Source organism: Plutella xylostella, chromosome 6 (genome assembly GCF_932276165.1).
Source record: "Plutella xylostella chromosome 6, ilPluXylo3.1, whole genome shotgun sequence".
NCBI classification, from domain to species: domain Eukaryota; kingdom Metazoa; phylum Arthropoda; class Insecta; order Lepidoptera; family Plutellidae; genus Plutella; species Plutella xylostella.
Window position 1 is genome coordinate 8748055 of NC_063986.1, and position 22253 is coordinate 8770307.

General features: G+C 38.4%; 3 protein-coding genes across 6 annotated transcripts; 1 reads left to right on the forward strand and 2 right to left on the reverse strand.

The window, feature by feature from the left end:
- Nucleotides 1-32: 32 nt before the first annotated feature.
- Nucleotides 33-7333, reverse strand: LOC105389091 (kynurenine formamidase). 3 transcript variants are annotated; one of them, XM_038119697.2, is made up of 5 exons: nucleotides 7103-7333; nucleotides 5686-5807; nucleotides 5080-5274; nucleotides 4585-4764; nucleotides 33-294 (listed from the first exon to the last, which is right to left on the reverse strand). In XM_038119697.2, exons 1-5 carry the CDS (start codon nucleotides 7312-7314, stop codon nucleotides 185-187), a joined length of 819 nt encoding a protein of 272 aa, XP_037975625.2. In that variant the 5' UTR covers nucleotides 7315-7333; the 3' UTR covers nucleotides 33-184. The 3 variants fall into 3 exon arrangements, with proteins under 3 accessions (XP_037975625.2, XP_037975627.2, XP_048477595.1); XM_038119699.2 differs by lacking the exon at nucleotides 7103-7333 and adding an exon at nucleotides 6638-6726; XM_048621638.1 differs by lacking the exon at nucleotides 7103-7333 and adding an exon at nucleotides 6357-6586.
- An 871-nt stretch (nucleotides 7334-8204) lies between these two features.
- Nucleotides 8205-20374, forward strand: LOC105389183 (TAF5-like RNA polymerase II p300/CBP-associated factor-associated factor 65 kDa subunit 5L). Of its 2 annotated transcripts, XM_038120165.2 has the most exons (12): nucleotides 8208-8411; nucleotides 8484-8638; nucleotides 9068-9442; nucleotides 9626-9773; nucleotides 9896-9980; nucleotides 10577-10715; nucleotides 13375-13557; nucleotides 14059-14208; nucleotides 14767-14914; nucleotides 17455-17623; nucleotides 19545-19764; nucleotides 20172-20374. In XM_038120165.2, the coding sequence occupies exons 1-12, from the start codon at nucleotides 8334-8336 to the stop codon at nucleotides 20281-20283; spliced, it is 1962 nt and encodes a 653-aa protein (XP_037976093.2). In that variant the 5' UTR covers nucleotides 8208-8333; the 3' UTR covers nucleotides 20284-20374. The 2 variants fall into 2 exon arrangements, with proteins under 2 accessions (XP_048477589.1, XP_037976093.2); XM_048621632.1 differs by lacking the exons at nucleotides 17455-17623; nucleotides 19545-19764; nucleotides 20172-20374 and adding an exon at nucleotides 16921-17439 and having other exon boundaries at nucleotides 8205-8411.
- On the reverse strand, nucleotides 20370-22105 carry LOC105389275 (DNA polymerase delta subunit 3). Its single transcript, XM_011560405.3, has one exon. It carries the CDS (start codon nucleotides 21965-21967, stop codon nucleotides 20543-20545), a length of 1425 nt encoding a protein of 474 aa, XP_011558707.3. The 5' UTR covers nucleotides 21968-22105; the 3' UTR covers nucleotides 20370-20542.
- Nucleotides 22106-22253: the final 148 nt, after the last annotated feature.

A 22253-nucleotide genomic window follows, 5' to 3' on the forward strand; every position in this document is an offset into this window, starting at 1 on the left:
ATGTCATAATCTTAAAATAACAAGAAGTTGGCTAAATAAGTCGAATAATTTATTTTGTGATCCAGTAATCTAGATGTAGCTATAAACTATCTGGAGCATATAATTCAATTTCGAAGGATTCGTATACTTTTCAGTAAAATCACAATAAGCAGCAAAGATTGAGAGCTGACAGTCTTCTGTTTCCTCAATCGAAGGAAGTCGGCACTTGTTTCGGACACATGGCCACTAGCCGCAGCGGCGCGCCCGTCCCCGCCGCTATCTTCATCGGCAGGGCGATGCCGAGACATCCGCTATCTGGAACGATAACACGAGATTACTATCTAGGTAGGTAGGTAACTAGGTACTTCAGATGCATGCTATTGGAATGTGGGATGATATTATGGGTTCTACCTTTTTTGGCATAAGATTTATTTGCCTAATCTCGTATTGCATAGTAACGTTTGGTCAAAGTCTCGTTACGCCGAAAATCGTATGGCATAAATCTCGTTTAGTAAAAAGTTATTTCGCATAATATTGTTTAGCCTAATAATGGTATGGCCAAATCTTGGATAGCCTAATAATGATATGGCATAGGTTTATACAAAGTAATAATATTCGTTTGGCTTTAACTTTGACGGAGCGTCTCCCTACATAGCGCAAACTGGTGCCTTGTATTGTTTCCGTGTGTGTGTGCACTGAGGGACCACATGTTTTTTTGTAGGTTTGGTAACTAAAACATTTAGTAAAAGTTGTAACTTAATTTGTAAAACGAATGCTGGGATTTGTAAAGAATTTATTCAAAAGTTATTCGACATTATTATGGTCCCTCAGCACAAAAAAAAATTTTCAAATTCTCGAAAAGTATTAACTTTTGAGGAATCCTTTGTTACTTCATAATTAGTAAAAATCATTTAAAGCTGTACACCTCGATCAAAAACATAAATTTACTTTGATTATATCGTATTCCAGTAGTTTTTATTTGTCTCTGAGGGACCACTTTTTATTGGCTTATAAAATACTAATTATGACATTAAACAACATAAGATTTTTGCACGATTTAGTAAAAGTTACAAGAAACTTTATAACAGTGAAATAAGTAGATAATTAAGTGTAAATTTCATAAATTTCCTATTAATTTGTGGTCCCTCAGTTCACACACTATAGAATTATAAATTCATCAAAATATCAAAAAATCCTAGGAAATCTGCTATGTTGCACTTATTACAAATTATAAAAATGGTTTTACTAAAGGAAAATAATCATTTATCATGGATTAATCACTCATTCAACAAGTTATTAAAAATTTTCCAACTCCCCTATATTCCAATTTTAGGTTATGTTATTTATTAGGGTGACCGCACACTAAAAAAGATTTCAATATGTGATTTATATAGAGTGACCCTATAACTGAACTACAGTAATTTTTTGTGTAGATGATAAAGTTTCCCCACGCCTCCAAGATCATACACACAAAAATATTGCACCCATCTACCTATAAAAAATTATGAATAAAACGTAGTGTTATTTTCTCTATGTCTATGAAATGAATGAAAGTGAATGGGAGATTTTCCTTGACAGTTTAAAAGTTTCAAAATCGTCCGATAGATGGCCACCGGCCTGTCGTTTTATAGGAGCTGCATTCTTCTGAGGGAACGAAAGACATCATATAAGTAAAGCCACAAAGTTACAGTGCCACAAACTTATCTGTTCCGGTGACAACTCACGTAAATGTCTAATATTTCTTCATTCTATAAGATTTTAAGTTTGCCAAGAAGAGAAGTTAGTGGTAATTCGCTCTTGTGGTTTTAATAAACCCATCTAATCTATATCAATATATCTCTCAATATAAAGCTCAATTTGGAGCGGTGGTAGCTCAGTCGGGTAAGCGCCCGCTTCTCACGCAAGAGATGCGGGTTCGAATCCCGGCGCTGACATGTACCAATGAGTTCTTTTAACTTAAGTACAATGTATACCATCGCTCTTACGGTGAAGGAAAACATCGTGAGGAAACCTGCATATCTAGATTTAGCACATCTAGATATGTGAACCCACCAACCCGCAGTGGACCAGCGTGGTGGGAAATGGTCCAAGCTTAGGAAGGCAGTTTAGACCTTGGGGATATGCACAAAGGTTCCACTCGAGAGAGCCAGGTGCAGGTACTAACACCCGCACAGAGAATAGAATAGAATAGAATAGAATATATCAATATTTATCATCATCATCATCATAAGTTTGTCGCACTGTAACAATTAATATTATGCATAATATAACAGCTAGATATCGCATATGGTTGAATTCACGTACATTGGGTTTTTGTATTGGCTGAAAGAACTAGAATCCATGCCGGCTAAAAAAATATGCAGTCCAGGAACAGATAAGTTTGTGGCACTGTACAACGTTTTACAAGCGCCACCTATAATCGGTTTTAATCTATGGCTGTTGTCTATGGTGGACTATCTCCCATTTCTCTTGGCTCCAAAGGACATGTATCCAGGGCCGTAAAACCCAGTTTGAAATAAACATGACCTCAGAATAATAATGCCCTCGCGCTTTCGCTACTCGTGTCGTGCGTTATTGAGAAAACAGATAGATCTTTATTACCTATATAAAATTATGGGCATATTAAATGCCCTACGCACCGAAACGAAAAGTTATATTTATATAGCATCCCACTCCTCACTTTGTATGCAAAGGACTTCTACCTTTTTTATTAATTACAAATATTTGTATCTACTAATATTTGTCGTCGTAAACGTAAGTATATAGTTTTCTTCAATTATTTCAAAAGGAAGGATACGGCCGTCAGAACGTTTGTCAAAAGAAAATTGCACCCGCGCGCTGGCCCTAATTCATACAAATTATGACAGATTTATGAGATTTTACAAGCCGATAGATGTCGTGACAACATAGTGTACAGAACTGTCAAATATTGCACACAGAGCAAAGAGGTTGAAGTATTAAACTCGGAATAAGAACTCACTACTTTTAATAGTACTTCTATTTAGTCTAATTTACAAGTACAGAATGTTTATTTTTCATACGTCGTTGCTGTAGATAATGAATGAGGGCAGATATAGAATTTCCTCTGTGGAAATAAGGTGTGAACTGACACAAAATCTGTGTTCTGAAGGTTTGACATTTTATTACAACTCAGACAACGCCATCTGTTTCTCCAATAATGTATTTTTTTTTTAACAAACTCATTGAGACTTTTTGTAGTGTGCGGTCACCCTAATAAATAACATGACCTAAAATTGGAATATAGGGGAGTTGGAAAAATTTTAATAACTTGTTGAATGAGTGATTAATCCATGATAAATGATTTTTTTCCTTTAGTAAAACCATTTTTATAATTTGTAATAAGTGCAACATAGCAGATTTCCTTGGATTTTTTGATATTTTGATGAATTTATAATTCTATAGTGTGTGAACTGAGGGACCACAAATTAATAGGAAATTTATGAAATTTACACTTAATTATCTACTTATTTCACTGTTATAATGTTTCTTGTAACTTTTACTAAATCGTGCAAAAATCTTATGTTGTTTAATGTCATAATTAGTATTTTATAAGCCAATAGAAAGTGGTCCCTCAGAGACAAATAAAAACTACTGGAATACGATATAATCAAAGTAAATTTATGTTTTTGATCGAGGTATACAGCCTTAAATGATTTTTACTAATTACGAAGTAACAAAGGATTCCTCAAAACTTAATACTTTTCGAGAATTTGAATTATTTTTTTTGTGCTGAGGGACCATAATAATGTCGAATAACTTTTGAATAAATTCTTTACAAATTCCAGCATTCGTTTTACAAATTAAGTTACAACTTTTACTAAATGTTTTAGTTACCAAACCTACAAAAAAACATGTGGTCCCTCAGTGCACACACACACTTGTTTCCGCTGTTTGGAAAACGCTCCGCTTTGGTTTTGATGAACATGTGCACCTAACACGCTCCTCCTCGCTTTGCTCGTCGTCGCACCTATTTTTAGATTTCGATCTCATGGGGTTTGTAATAATTATATTGGTCGTTAACTTTCGATTTTTTGATCATACAATATCGTGATTTTCGGGATGTAGGAGAAAAATACCACAATTTGTACATTTACTACATACTTAATATATTATTTATTAAGATAACATTAGGAGAAACAAGATTATACATAGGTATAGATAGACGAACATAAATTTGAGCAAACGAAACTTATGTGTTTAAAGATTGTGCCTAAAGAGTTTTAGACGAAACGAGCCTTATGCCACATAAGTCTTGGCAAAGTGATGGTTCGGCCAAAAAAGCTTAGACGATACGAGTTATGCGAAATGAGTTTTGGTCAATAAAGATTATGCGAGATGAGCGGAACCCGATATTATGTCATAGATAATTTTAGTGTGCATGTTTTGTCATTGGTGCATGTTGATAAATGGAACATATTGTTGTTTGATACTCAAAAAAATGTTATAACTTTTTCAAGGACGCTTCATTTTTCTAGACTAAAGGATGTCGCAAGTGTTTTATCAATGACTAAGATAACTAGATTCATTATTAGGCTCGCTCGCTTGTATTCTGACTCAGTGCTTCGTAGAAACAAAGATACTCACCAGGTAATGTGTGGTTGCCAAAATTAACATTTTCCATCTGATAGAGGCCGGCTCCCAGTAGGATCTGATGGACCATGTAGTCCTTCGAGGATCCGGGGTCCAAGGAGGCCACATCCACTCCTACTGCCACCACGTTCTTGTATGACTCCACTATCCACTTGGCTACTTCAGCGCTGATACCTGAAATAGGTAGACGTGTATACCATCAGCATCAGACAAAATCTAATAAATAATCAAGTCAGCCATTGCTCCACATAGAAATGTCTCTAGCAAATAACATTCTCTACTGTGTCTTCCTCATACAACTATATGCCAATACCGTTGGTCCAGCCATAGAAAAACGCGGACTCGAAGGTACCCTAATCCAGCGGACTGAAGCTAATACCGTTGGTCCAGCAGACTAAATTGGAGACAATTACACACTGCGTTTGCATCACCTACGCTATTTCTTACATAAAGAAACGATGAGGCCGTTATTAACAACGCTGAACTTACCCGGGAAATTCAAAGAGCCGTCTGGCTTCAGTCCCAGGTACTGTTCCCGGTCGTGGTAGAACTTGCCCCAGCCGAACCTCACGAGCACAGCGCACGGCTTGCCGAAGTTGTCGTTCAACATGTGGTCCAGGTGATGCTTCTCGAGAACGAAGTTCGGGTCGTCGTTCACTTTTGACCTCATGTCTATGATGATCACTGAAAAAAATATAAGTATTTTATTGTATAAATTGGTAGGTTCATATGTCGGTACGGCGAGTAAATCCCCATATACAAACGTAAGAGCACTTCCATCTTTTAAATTATCTAGATGAGACCACTTCAAGTGCATGGCATTGCCAAGGCCATAATAGGTGCCCAAGTGGGCAATTTCCAGGCCATTTAATTTCATCTATGCATGCAACTTATACCTACTTATATTACCTAATATTATATAGGTACCTACCTAATAAAACCAAGGTTCTTACTAGTAAAATTTTTAAAACTTTAGATAATACATAAATATAGCTAAGTATGTAGTTATCTACAAGTTATGAAACTGTGTAGGTAAACCTGTTATTTAGATAGTACTTACTGGAGTTCACTAAAAATTATAAGACATATACTTACATGGAACGATAAGTTTCTCCACAGGTATATCGCCGACCTTGATCCCGTGTTCGGCGAAGTGGAAAGGGGCGTCCAGGTGGGTGCCGACATGCTCCCCCGACGCGTAGTCATTGGTAGCGTACCTGATGACCACCACAAGATATGTATATTAAACGATGTAAGAAGATACACACTTGTCCACCAATCCGCACTAGGCCAGCGTGGTGGACTAGGTCTAAAACCCTTATTTCATTGGAAGGAGACCCGTGCCCCAGCAGACGTGTGGGTAGTGATGAGGTAAAGAAGAAATAGTTAAGTACTACATAGACACTGGAGCTGGTGTGTCTTCACCGTGGTGAAAGTACTAGCCAGTCCATCTCGTTGGCGAAGTATATTCCATGACACATTTAGATAAGGGTTAGGTACTTAGGTCCTATTGGTGCATTGCGTCGCATCGTCCCAAAGGAACGGTTAGGTAAGTAAAAAAAAATAGCGACGAAAGGAAGGATTAGTTACGTCACTTGGGAAAGTTCATTTCGTACCTATTTCGTACACCCTTAGTCAGACTAACTATCAAAATATTAAAAATTAATAACTCTTCGAAAATAATTAAGTTACTTATAAAATATTTATATCTGAATTCCTAACTATGTGTAAGTATAAATATACCCTTAGACGATAAGTACACTTACCAAGCTCCATCATCTAGATTCGTTTCTAATTTCTTAGTAAAAATAAACCGTTGAACTTCGGGCCAGTAAATAGTGAAGTTATCAAAAGGATATGTTAAATCGAGGAATTCGTATTCACCACTAAGTAAGAAACTATTAAAGTCATTTGCGTTTGCTAATAATAAACTCGATAGGAGGACGACAACAGTAAAGGTGGACATTTTGTACTCGAGTACGAAATAATACTGATGTTGTTTTATTTCGATTTGAGTAGGTAACCTACTTAGTTTCAAGATATTTACCGTCGAAACGTGATATGAATATGACTCAATATTATCTGCACGCCATCAATTTTACACCTACGCCCGTCTATCATCCTGATGTGATGAGGATTAGGTTTGCAACAGGCAAGTGCAGCATTGTGATCTTGATTATCTTATCAATGTAAGTAGGTATTGTACAAACGTCGTCGGATTTCGTTTCATTTGTGTAAAGTACCTACCTAAATATACGTCTACCAACACAGACCTAACTCCTTGGTAGGTACTTATAGATTATAAATAAGTACTTACTTAACTAATTTTTTTTTATTACACTTGTCCAAATAATATGTGTACTTATTCATTTTATACTTTGTAAAGGTATTCGTTAAAATGTAAGAATCGTATTTATGGTAATATAATGACTGTACCTTACTATCAGGGTAAAAACTTCCTAACTAACTTAGTAACTAACCCATGCTAAGTAACTTAGTTTTAACCACTTACCAAGAACCAACCTTTCCCTTCAGCCCTAACTTATTAGTGAACTCGAACTTTTTAGCATTTACCCAATACACAGAGTTCTCATTGACTGGATAAGTCAAGTCTATTATTTCGAAATCTCCATGAAAAATGAATTTATTCAATCTATTTTGGTCGGCGGTCACTAATATCACTTGAGCCACTAAAATAATAAAAGCAACCAGTGACAATGCCATCTTGCCGGCCACTGGTGATTAGTGAAGATTGCGGTTGCCCTCTGAGCTCTAGCTATTTGTTTAAGTACCTACTTATTTTATTTACTACTTAGGTCATTGCTATTTATGTAGCAATGACCGTATGGTTGATGCCTACAGCTACGTAAATAATTGGTCAGCCAGATTAAAATGAAACTAAGTACCTTCTTGCTGCTATGTATGTTCACCATGCGACTGGGGAACAATACAGAGGCCAGGGTTCGATTCCCCACTTCAGCCGATAGTTTTGTTTGTGCGAGAATATTGCAAATTAAATTAACTACCCAATCGTAGCATTGTAATCAGATCTATAGGTTTAAAATAAATAGCTCAGCTGATAAATGTATACATGCCGCTGGGGCAATCCCTTGGGTTCATGACTCATGGCTGAGTTCTAAGACCCATGCCGTGCGGACTATAAAGGAGTCGACACACTAGCAGACGTGGCCTACGGACGCAGCTGTCAGCCGCGACTGATAAGTGTGCACGGTCTTTTGGGACAGTTCGTGCCAGATCGCTCTCGGACGTCTGAAAGCTGAAGGTCAGTCCAAGGTTACGTCCGCGACTTACGTCCAATAGTTTGAACAGCGTAGTGTACATACATTCCTTACCTAGAAACCTTTAAAGCTGCGTACAGACAGGCCCAACGATCGCCAACGAACGGTTTTCGTTAACCTTCATTAGGTAATTATCCATCGTTGGGCGTTCGTTGGGCCGGTCTGTACGCAGCTTAAGTCGCGGCTGACAGCCGCGTCCGCTAGTGTGTCGGCACCTTTATAAATGTACATGGCTTACCTCAGAATAAGGTTTATCATAAATCACAGAATACTAGCCATTTCTGATCACAGAGAAAAGAAGTTTGACAGTGACAGATAAAATGCTTCGAGGTGCATCTTGTTCTTGTGCGTTGTGCGTGACTTTGTTTTGATTGCAATTTACCTATTTATCAATTAAATTTCGCCTTGATTCTACCTAATTAAAATAAATTTAAATATACACCTATGTCATTAATAAAGAAAACTAGAAATGATGCCGTTAAAGCTGCAGTTACATCGTATTTAGAGCGGCGGAATTACCCAGTAAGTAGTCTTCTTTGTTTTATGTATTAATTCCTAATATTTGATCCATTTAACTATATATTATTGTTCTAGGATATAGATGTGTTCAACAACAGTACATCTTTCAGCCAGAGTGCGGAAGAAATGGCTGTATCCACCATAATTCAATGTGAATCAAGCCGAGCCAATTCTATTCTTTTCTCCTGTATCAACAATGATCCAGCCCAATATGATGTTCAGTACAACAGGTAAGGATCGGAATTCATTCTGGGCTATGTCTATGCTAGTTACAACTATATTAGTTTGTTTTACCAACTTGCTAAAAAAATATTAGTAGCATCCCTGTGGAAATTCCTGGAATAAATAGTATGTCATTCTTCAGCTTCCCAATTTTCTGTTAGCTTACAATCATCACCACAACCCATCACATCCCCACTGCTGGACCATGGATTAGGTTTTGGGACTAGTCTTAGCTTACAATACTGTTAGTAAATATTATTGTAAAATTATAGATAAATAAAATATTTAAAAAAAAATAGTTTCGAGATGTAAACAGTCCTAAGGTAAACCTTTGGTACACAGGCCCTTTGCATGTCACCCATGCCATCCTGTCCTCAGCCACTGCAATATTTAGAGTATGGAGATTTCAATTATATTTTTACGTTATTCATTTGCAGACTTGTCAGCTATGTGAAAGACATCAAAGTAGAGAATGTAAAGAATGAACTTCTCGGCTTACTGAGTCCTTTACTGTGTCACTTGTACCTGGAGATGCTTCGAGGGGGGCACGGCGGTGCCGCACAGATGTTCCTGAAGCGACACTCCGCTACTCTACCACAGAAAGACATGTCATACCACCAGCCAATAGATGGGAACCTCCCGTCAGCCCTCTACAGACCAAACAGTCTAGAACAGTTGTTCAACTCACTACAGAATGGAACTATTGATAATGAAACTCCAGAGAAAGACTACATGAATCAAATTCTTGACGACATCGGCTCAATATATACTCTACAGGAAATTGAAACTAGGCCTTCTATTGCTGCTTTCAGGTTCGAATTTTGTTATTTGTATTAAATGTGTGATTTATTTTTTACATTCACTTTCTTATCTGATATTGAAACTCAGTGTTTGTCTGAAGTTATGTTCTTTCATCCTGTTGTTTTATATGATGGTCCAGTGAACATAATCTCATTGGTTCCATTTCAGTATAACAGTCATTTATGCATTCCCAGGTCGTGCAAGTATGACATCTCCCTGTCTCAAGATGCGGTGAACTCTCTGAAGTGCTACCTGGCCAAGCAAGGCCATGTGCTGATGATGCAGGTGCTGCAGACCTGGTTCCACATCGACATCAACAACGACACCAATAAGAAAGACACTGTAAGTTAGTTTAACTGTTTACTGGTAACTATGCAAGTTTGTGACCAAAGCAGTATAGCTGTGATTACGACCTATGATGATGAGATTATTATCTAACTGTATACTTAAAATCTTCTTTTCAGAGTGATGATGAAGATGAACAGATGGAGGAAGAAATTAATGTCACAGGGCTCACAAATTCTGAAGAGAAAATAACAGACACTAATGGTAATGCTATTATGCTTAAACATATTATATTAGCTTTTGCTCATGCATCCTTCGCTTTGCATAAGACTCTCTTTGTTCTTTTTCTATGGATTTCATTGCCCATGTGATTTTCCTATGTTGATAAATCATGATGTTCCAGTATATTTATTGTGTATACTTTCTGTATACACAATAAATATATTCTTTATGTATACTTTCTCAATTCTTTCTGTAATTTATATCTATAGCTATTATTGTTATTCTTAAATTCTTTAGTACAATTGACTTGACCCTATTTGATCATAAGTATTCTTCCACCCAAAAATCGGTTTTAGAGATAAGACTGTGAATTCTGAACCTATTTTGATTGTATATAAGCTTTGTTACTTCTGTTCTTGTGTGTGTACAAATAAAAAATATTCTATCTATCTAATTATTTATTTAACACTTTATTGTATACAAAATACATAGGTACAATAAAAGATGGGGAGATTTAAACTAAACTAGTATAAAAGGGCGGACTTATCACCTAAACCCGATCTCTTCCAGTCAACCCTGAAGGTAAGGAGACAAATGTCTAAACTCTTATACAACCACATCTATTAACTTGATTCCAGACATATTCTCTGCGTGCAACGGCCACACGGAGTACCCGGGCGTGGACAAGGAGCTGCGCGAGCTGCAGGACGCCATCCGCGGGGTCCGGGAGTCCGTGGCGCCGCTGAAGCTCTACAAGATCGCCGCTCCGGATACATAGTAAGACGGGTTTTGTTATTACACTCACAGGAAACGAAAAAGTTCCACCTACAAAATACCGACACCAAAAGAACTCAATTTTTTCATACATTTCATTAAAAAAAAATAAAAAATATTACCGCGTTTAGTTGATAATATCCTGATGCTTTGTTAAATATACTTAAATGTTGCAGAAAGTGTCATTAAGCTGGCCTTTTCTGTTTAGGAGTAATATGGTGCTTTTCTCAGTGGAACCTTTTCATTGCCCGTGAGTGGTATATAGGTACAATAGTTACTATAGATCCCGAATTTTCTCAATATCTTCAGTATCCGTGTTACCGAAAAAATATCACACACCTCATTAAAAAACCGGATAGTTACTATAGATCCCGAATTTTCTCAATAAATTGCGTATCCGATGCGTTACTGAAAAATATCACACACCTCAATAAAACACCGGCCAAGTGCACATATTGTCGAAGTGCAACGGGCACACGGAGTACCCGGGCGTGGACAAGGAGCTGCGCGAGCTGCAGGACGCCATCCGCGGCGTCCGGGAGTCCGTGGCGCCGCTGAAGCTCTACAAGATCTCCGCTCCAGATACTTAGTAAGACTGGTTTTGTTATCACAACTGGTTGTTCCTGCGAGCTTCGCTTCGCCTTAAAAAGGTTTTCCGTGGGAATTCCACGATAAAAATCCTATGAGTTAATCCAGGATGTCAGCTAACTCCATACCAAATGATGATGGGCACCAATATATGGAAGCTGGGACCAGCACCAATGGAAATGAGTGATACGTCGTTGAAAAGGTATTTTTTTGCAGAATATGAATAACGGAAGCGCTAGTTTTGATTTACTGTCCAATTAGAATAATCGTACCTTGAAAGTTTTTATATTTTATCTCTGTAATTTTAATGTTTTTTGTTAGTTTTTTGACATTAATTTTTAATTTTTATAACAAAATGATCATATTTCATGTAATATTATATTTATTTATTATCTCAGTAAATAAAACCAGTTGAAAGTAATTTCTCCAATTTCAATAATACGTGTTTACGTGTATTACGCCCTAACTGTCATCAGGAGAGAGAGTGCAATGCCATAGAAAAATACTTCCTTCCGAAGAATTTATTTCAAAATGGACAACTTATACGGATTTGTCGTCATAATACTTTTTTGCTCACTTGAAAAGAGCTATCCAACGATGTATGTCTCATCTTTATTGGACATAGGTCCCAAAACGCCCATTGTCATTTCATTAAAATCGGTTCAGCCGTTTTGGCGTGAAGTAATAAACATGACACACATACTCACTAACTTTCGTATTTATAATATTAGTATGATAGTTTAGTTACTATATATCCCGCATGTATCCCAATATTTTCCGTGTCCGATGTGTTACCGAAAATATAACACACCTCAATAAAACACCGGCCAAGTGCCCATATTCTCTGCGTGCAACGGGCACACGGAGTACCCGGGCGTGGACAAGGAGCTGCGCGAGCTGCAGGACGCCATCCGCGGCGTCCGGGAGTCCGTGGCGCCGCTGAAGCTCTACAAGATCGCCGCTCCGGATACTTAGTAAGACTGGTTTTGTTATTATACTACTGAATAGTTACTATATCCAGCATATTTCCCAATATTTTATGATGCATTAACAAAAAAAACGCACCTATCTCAAATAAAATAAATATATTTCAGCCTGGCTATGGTATGGTGCAATGTTGAAAAGTACCTTATATTAAGTACTAGCTGTTCCCGCGAGCTTAGCTTCGCCTTAAAAAGTTTTCCCGTGGGAATTCCGGTATATAAAAAAGACTATATTCTTTCTCAGGGTCTAGACCATATGTATAACAAATTTCATTCAAATCAGTTCAGTAGTTTTGGCGTGAAAGAGTAACATTGTTTATAAATTATAACGCAGAATGAAGGTGCTGCGCACAATCCTGCGAGGATTATTGTAGTATCTTTAAGCTTGTTTTTTATGTATTAATTCATACCTCTCTCTCTCTCTTTCAGGCTATGTGTCCCATATGGTGGTGGGGTCTGCCTTCCTCGTTTTCTCTCTCCACTTCGCCCTGTCTCCAACGTCGTCTTCAGAGACTTGGCAGTGTCGTAGGTCTTTTTGCACTACGTCTATCCATCTGGTTTTAGGTCTTCCTCGGGATCTCCGACCGGGGGCGGACAGGCGCAGTGCTTCGTTTCCAACATAGTCAGGTGGTTTTCTCTTGACATGTCCGAACCATCGCAAGCGGTTTTCTTGGAGTTTGTCGGCGATGTTAATTCATACCTATAATACAATAAATAAATAAATAAATAAATAACAGACAGACAGACAGACACAGTTACTTTCGCATTTATAATATTAGTTAGGATAAGTAACAAAGATATGCACAGTAAAACGATACCAATATAAAGTTAATTTATAATAAAAGTACCAATAGCTGCCTAAAAACAATGTCTACCAGACTACCCTTGAGATGGCGACGGAAAATATCGGCCTACTTACCTACATATAACTATTTACTAAAGGAATCGAAAACTTTTTCATCTATAATCCATAATACCTCATATGTTACGGCAAATATCGGCATATACCTAACTATTTACAAAAGAAATAGAAATAAAATTCGCCTATAATCCATAATACCTCATTATGTTTTTTTTTCATAATTCCACAGTCTAGTCTGCGCGAAGACGGACCCCGACTGCAACATTCTCTGCGGCGGGTTCTACAACTCGGAGCTGCGCCTGTGGGACCTCGGAGAGAACAACGTGAAGCGCAGACAGAACCGGAACATATCCGAGATAGAGCTGGCTTGCAACATACCGCCTGACCCGGACACTGTGATTGATAATACTTTGTAAGTTGTTGCTTTGGTAAATTGTACCTATAGTCTAGTTGTTCGTTCTGCTCATTGTAAATAATGATGGTGTGTGAATTTCAGGAGGTACAAAATTATATAGTTACTTATGAAGCTGACTGTACATAATTGTGATGATAATGCTTCAAACACCTTTACACGTTATACCTAGCGGGTTTACTATACTCTATGGTGTATTCTGTCTTACCTTCTTCAGCCGCTTCTTTAGCTGCAACTTTACGTTTACCTTGCAAACCCAATTAATTATCTTAGGTCTGATTTTTCAATAGCCGGATAAAAGTTATCCGGGGAATAATTCTGATGCTGTCGCGTCTGAATGTTTGTATAAGACAGTGACAGCAATAATTTTATTGCTCAGATAACATTTATCTGACTATTGAAAAATCAGCCCTTATTCAACCGCTTCCTTAGCTCCAACATGATATGGCTAAAAACCTTGCCAACCCAATCAAATATCTAATATTCTATCTTCCCCTCCAGACACATAGGCGGCGGCGTGGCGCTCCGGGGTCACTCGGGCCCCGTGCGCTGCGTGAGCGTGCAACCCCGCGCAGGCCTCGTGCTCGCCGCCGCCGCGCACCAGCTGCGGGCCTGGCGCCTGCACGACCACGCCTGCGCAGCTGTATACAAGTAACTGTCACTGCCTCCTACACACTACACCTCAGACAGACAGACACTCGGGCCATCTACAAGTACAGTGCCACAAACTTATCTGTTCCGGTGACAGCTCACGTAAATGTGTAATATTTCTTCATTCTATAAGATTTTAAGTTTGGCAGCAGTGGTAATTCACTCTTGTGGTTTCAATAAACCAATCTAATCTATATAAATATATATTTCATAAGTAAATAATGAGATATGGATCAATTTAGTTCGCTCTCACCGGAACAGATAAGTTTGTCGCACTATAACTGTCACTGCCTCCTACACACTACACCTCAGACAGACAGACACTCGGGCCATCTACAAGTAACTGTCAGACGCCTGGCGTGGCGTTTCGAAAACTGATGTGCGGCCGTCTAAAAGTAAATGTCTACTACCTTTTACACATTGGCCCGAGGATAAAGTAAACGAAGAAGACCTTTATATATCGGTACTTGTCGAGCTCGACGCTCGATATCTAAAGTACACACGTCAAATCACGCTTACTGTGTGACCGACCTTAAAACATATTTATTTATCTTCCAGAGGCCACAACTACCCGATCTGGTGCATGGACGTGTCGCCCAGCTCGCTGTTCCTGGCGACGGGCTCGCAGGACCGCACGGCGCGGCTGTGGGCGCTGGACCAGGCCCATCCTGTGAGGGTGTTCGTGGGACACCTGTCTGACGTCACGGTGAGTGTAGCGTGGGACACCTGTCTGACGTCACGGTGAGTGTAGCGTGGGATACCTGTCTGACGTCACGGTGAGTGTAGCGTGGGACACCTGTCTGACGTCACGGTGAGTGTAGCGTGGGACACCTGACTGACGTCACGGTGAGTGTAGCGTGGGACACCTGTCTGACGTCACGGTGAGTGTAGCGTGGGATACCTGTCTGACGTCACGGTGAGTGTAGCGTGGGACACCTGTCTGACGTCACGGTGAGTGTAGTGTGGGGAGCCGCGCGCCTGTGGGCGCTGGACCAGGCACACACCGTGCGGGTGTTTGTGGGTCAAATCCGAAACCTTAAAGAGCCGAGCGAAGCGAGGCAGTACTAACCTTACCGCCATTTTCTAAACTCTAAAGAGCCGAGTGAAGCAAGGCAATACAAACCAAACTGGCACTTTCTAAACGCCGTACACTTCAACCCGGCATTGACCTTATTAGCATTTTCTTAACCCTAAAGAGCCGAGTGAAGCGAGCTCTTTCAAACCGACCCGTATTTCCTAAAACCTAGAGTGCCGAGCGAAGCGAGGCAGCACAAACATAACCGGGATTCCCTAAAGTCACAGAATAATAACTAGTACCAGGTACAGAAGTCCATCTTCGCAATGGCTTGCAAAGAAATATGACTCCATCCCATAAGCAATAAGATCTAATTTAGATCGCATTCCAGCCGCACACGTTTTTATTTACTTACCTACCAATTAATTTTTGAGGGAATATGCGCCTTATTTCACTGGACTACGGTGCATAATAAGTTATACGTGGTTATACGCATTGAAAAAGAAGCCACCTTAGGGTTGCCTCAGCACCACAGACTACAACGTTTACTAAGCAACGGACTGACTTTGTAAAAAGAATGTCATGTTTTAAAACAAAATTAATTTGAATTTAGAATACAAAGCTATTCCAAACTTTTTTTCTATTGAAAATAACCAGTAAAAACAATAACAATTTCATAGTTAAGATATTTTGAAGTACATAAAATATGTATGAATCTAAGTACCTAAAACATTTAATTTTGTGAAAACATGTTTTTTTTTCGTTATTATTTATATTATGCATATAATTTATGTTATGATACAGAACGTGTTAGTTTCGTTAAGCACTAATCCCACTCAGCGCACATTTTATAATCGATTCATTAATACATTTTGAAGGTAGTTGTGTCTGTAAATTTAATACTTTAACGAAAACAAAATTGTAGTTAAGATATTTTGAAGTACATAAAATATGTATGAATCTAAGTACCTAAAACATTTAATTTTGTGAAAACATGTTTTTTTTTCGTTATTATTTATATTATGCATATAATTTATGTTATGATACAGAACGTGTTAGTTTCGTTAAGCACTAATCCCACTCAGCGCATATTTTATAATCGATTCATTAATACATTTTGAAGGTAGTTGTGTCTGTAAATTTAATACTTTAACGAAAACAAAATTGGAATAGACTTTGTTCAACATGGAGAAAAAAAGGGTTTGTAGTTCGGATTAATTTCATTTCAAATAAGGAACGTAGAAGAAATCAATAAAACCAGTACTTAGATTAGTTTTACCTGTCAGCATCTTTTGGTAATCTAAAAAAAAAATTGGATCACGATCCGATCGTTTTTTTTCTTTTTATGTCCATTTTTCTATTCATAAATTTTAATAAATACCTAAATACGACATTTATAAATAAATAAAATAAACTAGTACGAAATAGGAACAAATAGCGCGCGCGTGTATCGTCTTCCGCTTGCGGCAGCCGACTAGATTCGCCCCCTCGATGGGGCAGGCGCCAGGCTGGCGCCTGCGCCGCCCACGCGCGGAGTGACACAGGCCTGCTAAAGTGTAAAGTGCCGAGCAAAGCGAGGCCATATATCTCAACCCTGCTTATATCTTATACTCTCAATCTTTGAGAACCGAGCGAAGCGAGGCCTTATAAACTACACACCCTGTGCCTGAATATCATTCGTAATCTGACTGCTTCAGTGCGTGAAGTTCCACCCGAACTCGGCGTACCTGGCGACGGGCGGGCTGGACCGCAGCGTGCGGCTGTGGGGCGTGTGCGACGCACTACAGAGAGAGATAGAGAGGGCACAGAGGGAAATATAGACACACACACAGCCGGACCGACGCGGTGCGGTGAGGATGAGACCCGACATATTTAGCGGCGACGTTTTAACCTGTTTGGTTCAAAAATTAAGACACACCTCTTTTCGACTTCTTTAACCCGAACAACTGGGTGAAGGCGCCTATCGGCGCCTCCCCCACAGTTAGGGTAAAGCTGAATAAGTCCCTTATGGCCGACTTCAGTAAATAGGTTTCATTTAGAAAAAAAAAAAAAAAAAAAATCTTTAACCCGTTCGGATCCAAAATTAAGACACACCTCTATTGGACCTCTATAGCGAACTAACTATGTAATCTTGCTCCATTTTGCCTGTGTGTTTGTTTCAATCATCATTTGTTTCTGTCATCACACTCCGTTTAGCCTGTTTTTTGTTTCACTCGTGTTTTGTCTGTCAGTGCGTGAAGTTCCACCCGAACTCGGCGTACTTGGCGACGGGCGGGCTGGACCGCAGCGTGCGGCTGTGGGGCGTGTGCGACGCGCGGCTGGTGCGCGTGCTGTGGGGGCACCGGGGCGCGGTGAGAGCGCTGGCCTTCTCGCCGAGTGGGCAGCAGCTGGCTAGTGCTGGTGAGTTGACTGGTGGAACTACACTTGAGAGCAATGGAAAAGTTCCAGTGAGATATTATATGGCAGGTGTGGAACTTTTTCATTGCTCGCGAGTGCAGAATATTTTTTTTTTTTTATAAACGTTTATTGTTGATCAGAGTATAACTTACAAATTACATATATATACTCCCAAACTGCAGTTCAGTTTAGCGGGAGACAAAGACTCGCATTTATACAAACAAATTAGGTAAGTTACACAACTAATAGGTATATATATCTATTACTAGTGCAAATTTAGTAACTTATGCTATTACAAGTTATTATTAAAGATTACATAGATGTACTTAATGAACATATGCATTTAGTGTACTTATAATACTCATTGCAGGTAGCTTAATCTTGTAATAAATGATATTTTATTTTATTTTTTATAGTTTTTTTAGAACATCTTAGTTTTAATAAATTAGGTGCTAAGTTATTAAATATAGTCGGTGTTAGGTATTCTTTAGTACGTTTGCCATAAAAATTGTTTATATTCGGTTTGATTAATACACTTTCTTTAGATTGTCTAGTAGGATACATATGAATTTTAGGTTTTTTATATTCATCGTTACAATATTCTTCTATTACATTAAATAATATATGCTTTTTTTGAACAGGTAACACATTACATATTTTAAATAACACATCATAATCACTTTTACATTCTGAGCGAGTTTTCTTATCAACTAACAGTTTTAGGAATCTAATTTGGATTCTATTTATGGATCTTATTTAAATGTGAGATAAATGTGGTGCCGTAAGTACCCGACCCGTAGGTAACAAATGATTCGACAAGTGCATGATATATCTGGTACATAATACTTTTTGGTACATAATATTGTAGCATGCAGAATTTACCTAATATTTGCCTCATTATTGTGCAAATAGTGTCAATATGTAAGCTCCAATTGAATCGTTGGTCTATTGTTAGCCCTATATACCTATAGCTACTTACCTGTTCTATAACCTGACAATTACAAGCTACATCTCCGTGCAGACACTCGAAACTGTGGCCTTTTAAAACTAAAGGGTGTTGCGAATCTTTGGATCTAAGGTAACTTGAACGGATGTGCATCGTTTTGGTTTTCTTCATGTTTAATATAATACCGTTGTCATGAGCCCAGCGGTTCAAGTTATCAAAGTCATCCTGTAGTTCATTGCGGATTTCCAATAAGTTATGGCCAGAATATAGTAAGCAAGTGTCGTCCGCAAACATGTATTTGTCACATTTTTTTATAGTATTAGGCATGCTGTTTACATGCAGAATGTAGCAAGTTGGACCGGTCACTGAACCCTGCGCCACACCAAATAACAGCTGCTTAGGTTTACTTAACGAGTTGTTCACCTTTACTACTATAGATCTATTTTTAAGATAATCTTGGAACCATTTTAGAACCTTACCTCTTATTCCCGATTCACTCATAGCTTGCAGCAGTATAGGATGGTCCAGAGTATCAAATGCCTTCCGGAAATCAATAAATAGAACAAGTACATGCTGTTTTTTATCTAGGTAGTTATTAATTTTATTGCTAAAGTGTGAAAGAAGTGTCTCTGTGCCTATTCCTTTTTGGAATCCATACTTATATACTACTCATAATCCATACTCATATACTTAGGTACTTTGTAAAATAAAGCATGAATCCTATGGAGTTTTATTGACAGAGCCTGGAGAATAAAGTTAGTTTTCCCTTGAAAAAGCCCTCTTAATTCCCTCCATATGTAGCCCTCAGTTTACGTCTTCCTTCTCAGTATTCACCTATGGCATTTTTTGGGACAAGTAACCTAATTTCTGAATACATTTAGAAACACTTTTATACTTCCAATTTACCAACCCAAATGTAAAACCTTTGCTTCCCTCACTCCTACACAGTCAACACTAATCATCCACTTCCACCCTCAGGCGACGACAAAAAAATCAAAGTATGGGACCTGTCCGCCTGTTCCTGTCTCCACGAGTACCGCCACCACGGCAAGGTGACCGACCTGGACTGGTCCGCCGTGGGCAGGGCCAGCCTCGCCGGTCGCGGGTCAGCCGACGCTGGTGATGACAACTCGCTGCTGTGCTCCGCTGGCATGGACGGGATAGTGAAGATTGTTTATGACCATAATGCTAAATCTAAGTGAGTTGGTAACATTTAGCGTAACCTAGTTCTGGAGATATTTATAACCGTTTTAGTACATCTGTTCTGCGTTCAGTGGACGCCCTAAAGGAGCGTATATTGCTACATCTCTAGATTACGTCCGAGCGTCCGATCTACCGATACCCTTAGACCAAGGGACATTCATAGCATAACAAACAAGTAATAGTTCCCTTGGGCTACATTTTGAAAAAAGTAGGTATTTAATGTCTTGCGAAGTAGGCTCTTCAGAAACTCCAATGATTTATGAATATGCTAAGCTATGTACCTAACAAACTAAATAAATTTATTATCAATGCGATTTTTATCCATCATCCTGCCATTAATCGTATTCACGTCCAAGTTCAAAATTTATAATTACAATTACAAATGCATTGGTTTCTTTTCAGGCCGTCATCGAGCCAAGAGGTCCATTCCTACACATACAACACTAAATGCTCCTACCTCGTGGATGTTCAGGTGCACCCAGACTGGGTCGTGGCCATCGGGGCGAAAAGATGAACATCTTCCTCAGTATTACACTTTAGTTATAAGTATCCTACTCATTTGTAAACTGTATATAGTTAGGTTAATAAAAATATCAAAAGAAAGATTCCAGACCTTTTATTCTCAAATATGTAAAATAGAGAAAACATAATTTATGGGTGTTGTACACAAAACTTACATATTATTACATCTCATTTTCAACAACTGCTGGCATAACAAGTTTAGAACATAAAAATAAATGGTTACTTGGTAAAATAGTACATACATACATAATTTATACTTTCTTGAAGAAACTCATCATAGTAGCCTGCTTACCCTTTTGAGGGGGAGATATTTTCTTCTTTGAATTCTTTGCCTCTTTTTTATTTTGTTTTGGTGAGGTCTCTTTTACTTCTTTAACAACAATCTCTTTTTTAAGTTGGTTAGTTTGTACATTTTCCTTTTTCTCACCCTCCTCTTCATTGTCTGAGCAGCTTTCATAAACTTCAACCTTTTTAGTTAAAATGTAGCCTTCTTCATCTGTGAATGTTTTATCTACAATCTTCCTTCTTTTCCTAGGGTTGATAATACCTGATGTGATCTTGACTGTATTGATGGTGGGTGTGGGTGGAATTTCATCATCAGACTCATGGATTTCTGTGGGAGTGTCATCTGCAAATGGATCCTTGTCCTCCTCACTCTCACTATCAGAAACTTTCAGAACTCTTTTACGCTTTTTATCAACTTTGGCATTCTTTTTAACCTGGCTGACTGGCTTGTTCTTAGCTTGAGGTTTAGATTTATTTGTCCCAACTCCATTTTTGAGACTACTAGAACTTGAAGCTGACTCTTTAGTGTTTGATTTAGTTACTGGAGCAGGTATATCTATGTCCACTTCCATTTCTTCCTCCTTTACAGCAGTGACTACTTCCTCAGCATTACTCTTTACAGAACCATTACTTTTAATTTCTTCTTTAATAGTTTGCTTTACTGGTTCTACTGTTTTTTTACTAGTATTTCCATTTTGTTTACTAAAGAATCCTGCTATACCTTTCTGGGGCTTGCCTTTTGGTTCAGACTTAACCTTATTAGTTTGACTAACATCTTTCTTGGGAGAAACTATTTCTTTTTTAATTATTGGTTCAGACTTTACTTGGCTGGGCTCAGCAACTTTAACGTTAGTACTTTCCTCTGTGGTCTTTACAGGTTTTTTCATAATGGGGGCACTCTTTGTTTTCTGTGGTTGTGAAGTACTTGCAACATCATGGCTGGTGGTTTTCAAGCTTCCAATTTCTTCTAATGACCTTTTTACACAAGAATTACCTTTGATAAGTCCAACACACAAAGGAAAATCTTCAAATTTGTTAACAGCCATAAGAGCAACGTTGTCGACCTTTGGTGTTCCCTTGCAAACACTGTAAATGTGATTGAAAAATACAGTTTCCATAGCATCCTTCACAGCCTGTAGTTCACTCTCCAAGCACACAGTGGTGCGTGCCTGATGATCGCGAGATAGTCCCGATATAACATGACTAACACTTAACTCGGTTTTTGGTAGATTTTGTCTGATATCATCAACAACTGCTTTCAGCAAAGATTTGCTTACATTCACATGAATTAAGAGTTCTTTACTCAGCGTTGCATACGTCACTAGTCGCTCTTCATCTAGTACCATTTCCTTCACTATATTCATGTTTTCTTTGGATATTTCGACTTCCATTTCTATTCGTTTTCAGAGCAATATTCAAGATTTACAAAAATTTTAGCGCACTTTTCAACGCCGTTACACTTGTTTTTTTGCTGTCAGTGTCACTTTGACATTTAGTTAGACAAGACCAAAGACAAACAGTATCACACAACACACAGAATAAGCGTAGTGACGTTCATCATACGGCATAATCGATCGATTAAATGGACAACACAAGTTAGACAACCATATAACATGGCTAAAGGCTAAACCCAAGCTAATCTAAGCGATAAACAAATAGAAGCACCTTAATACAACC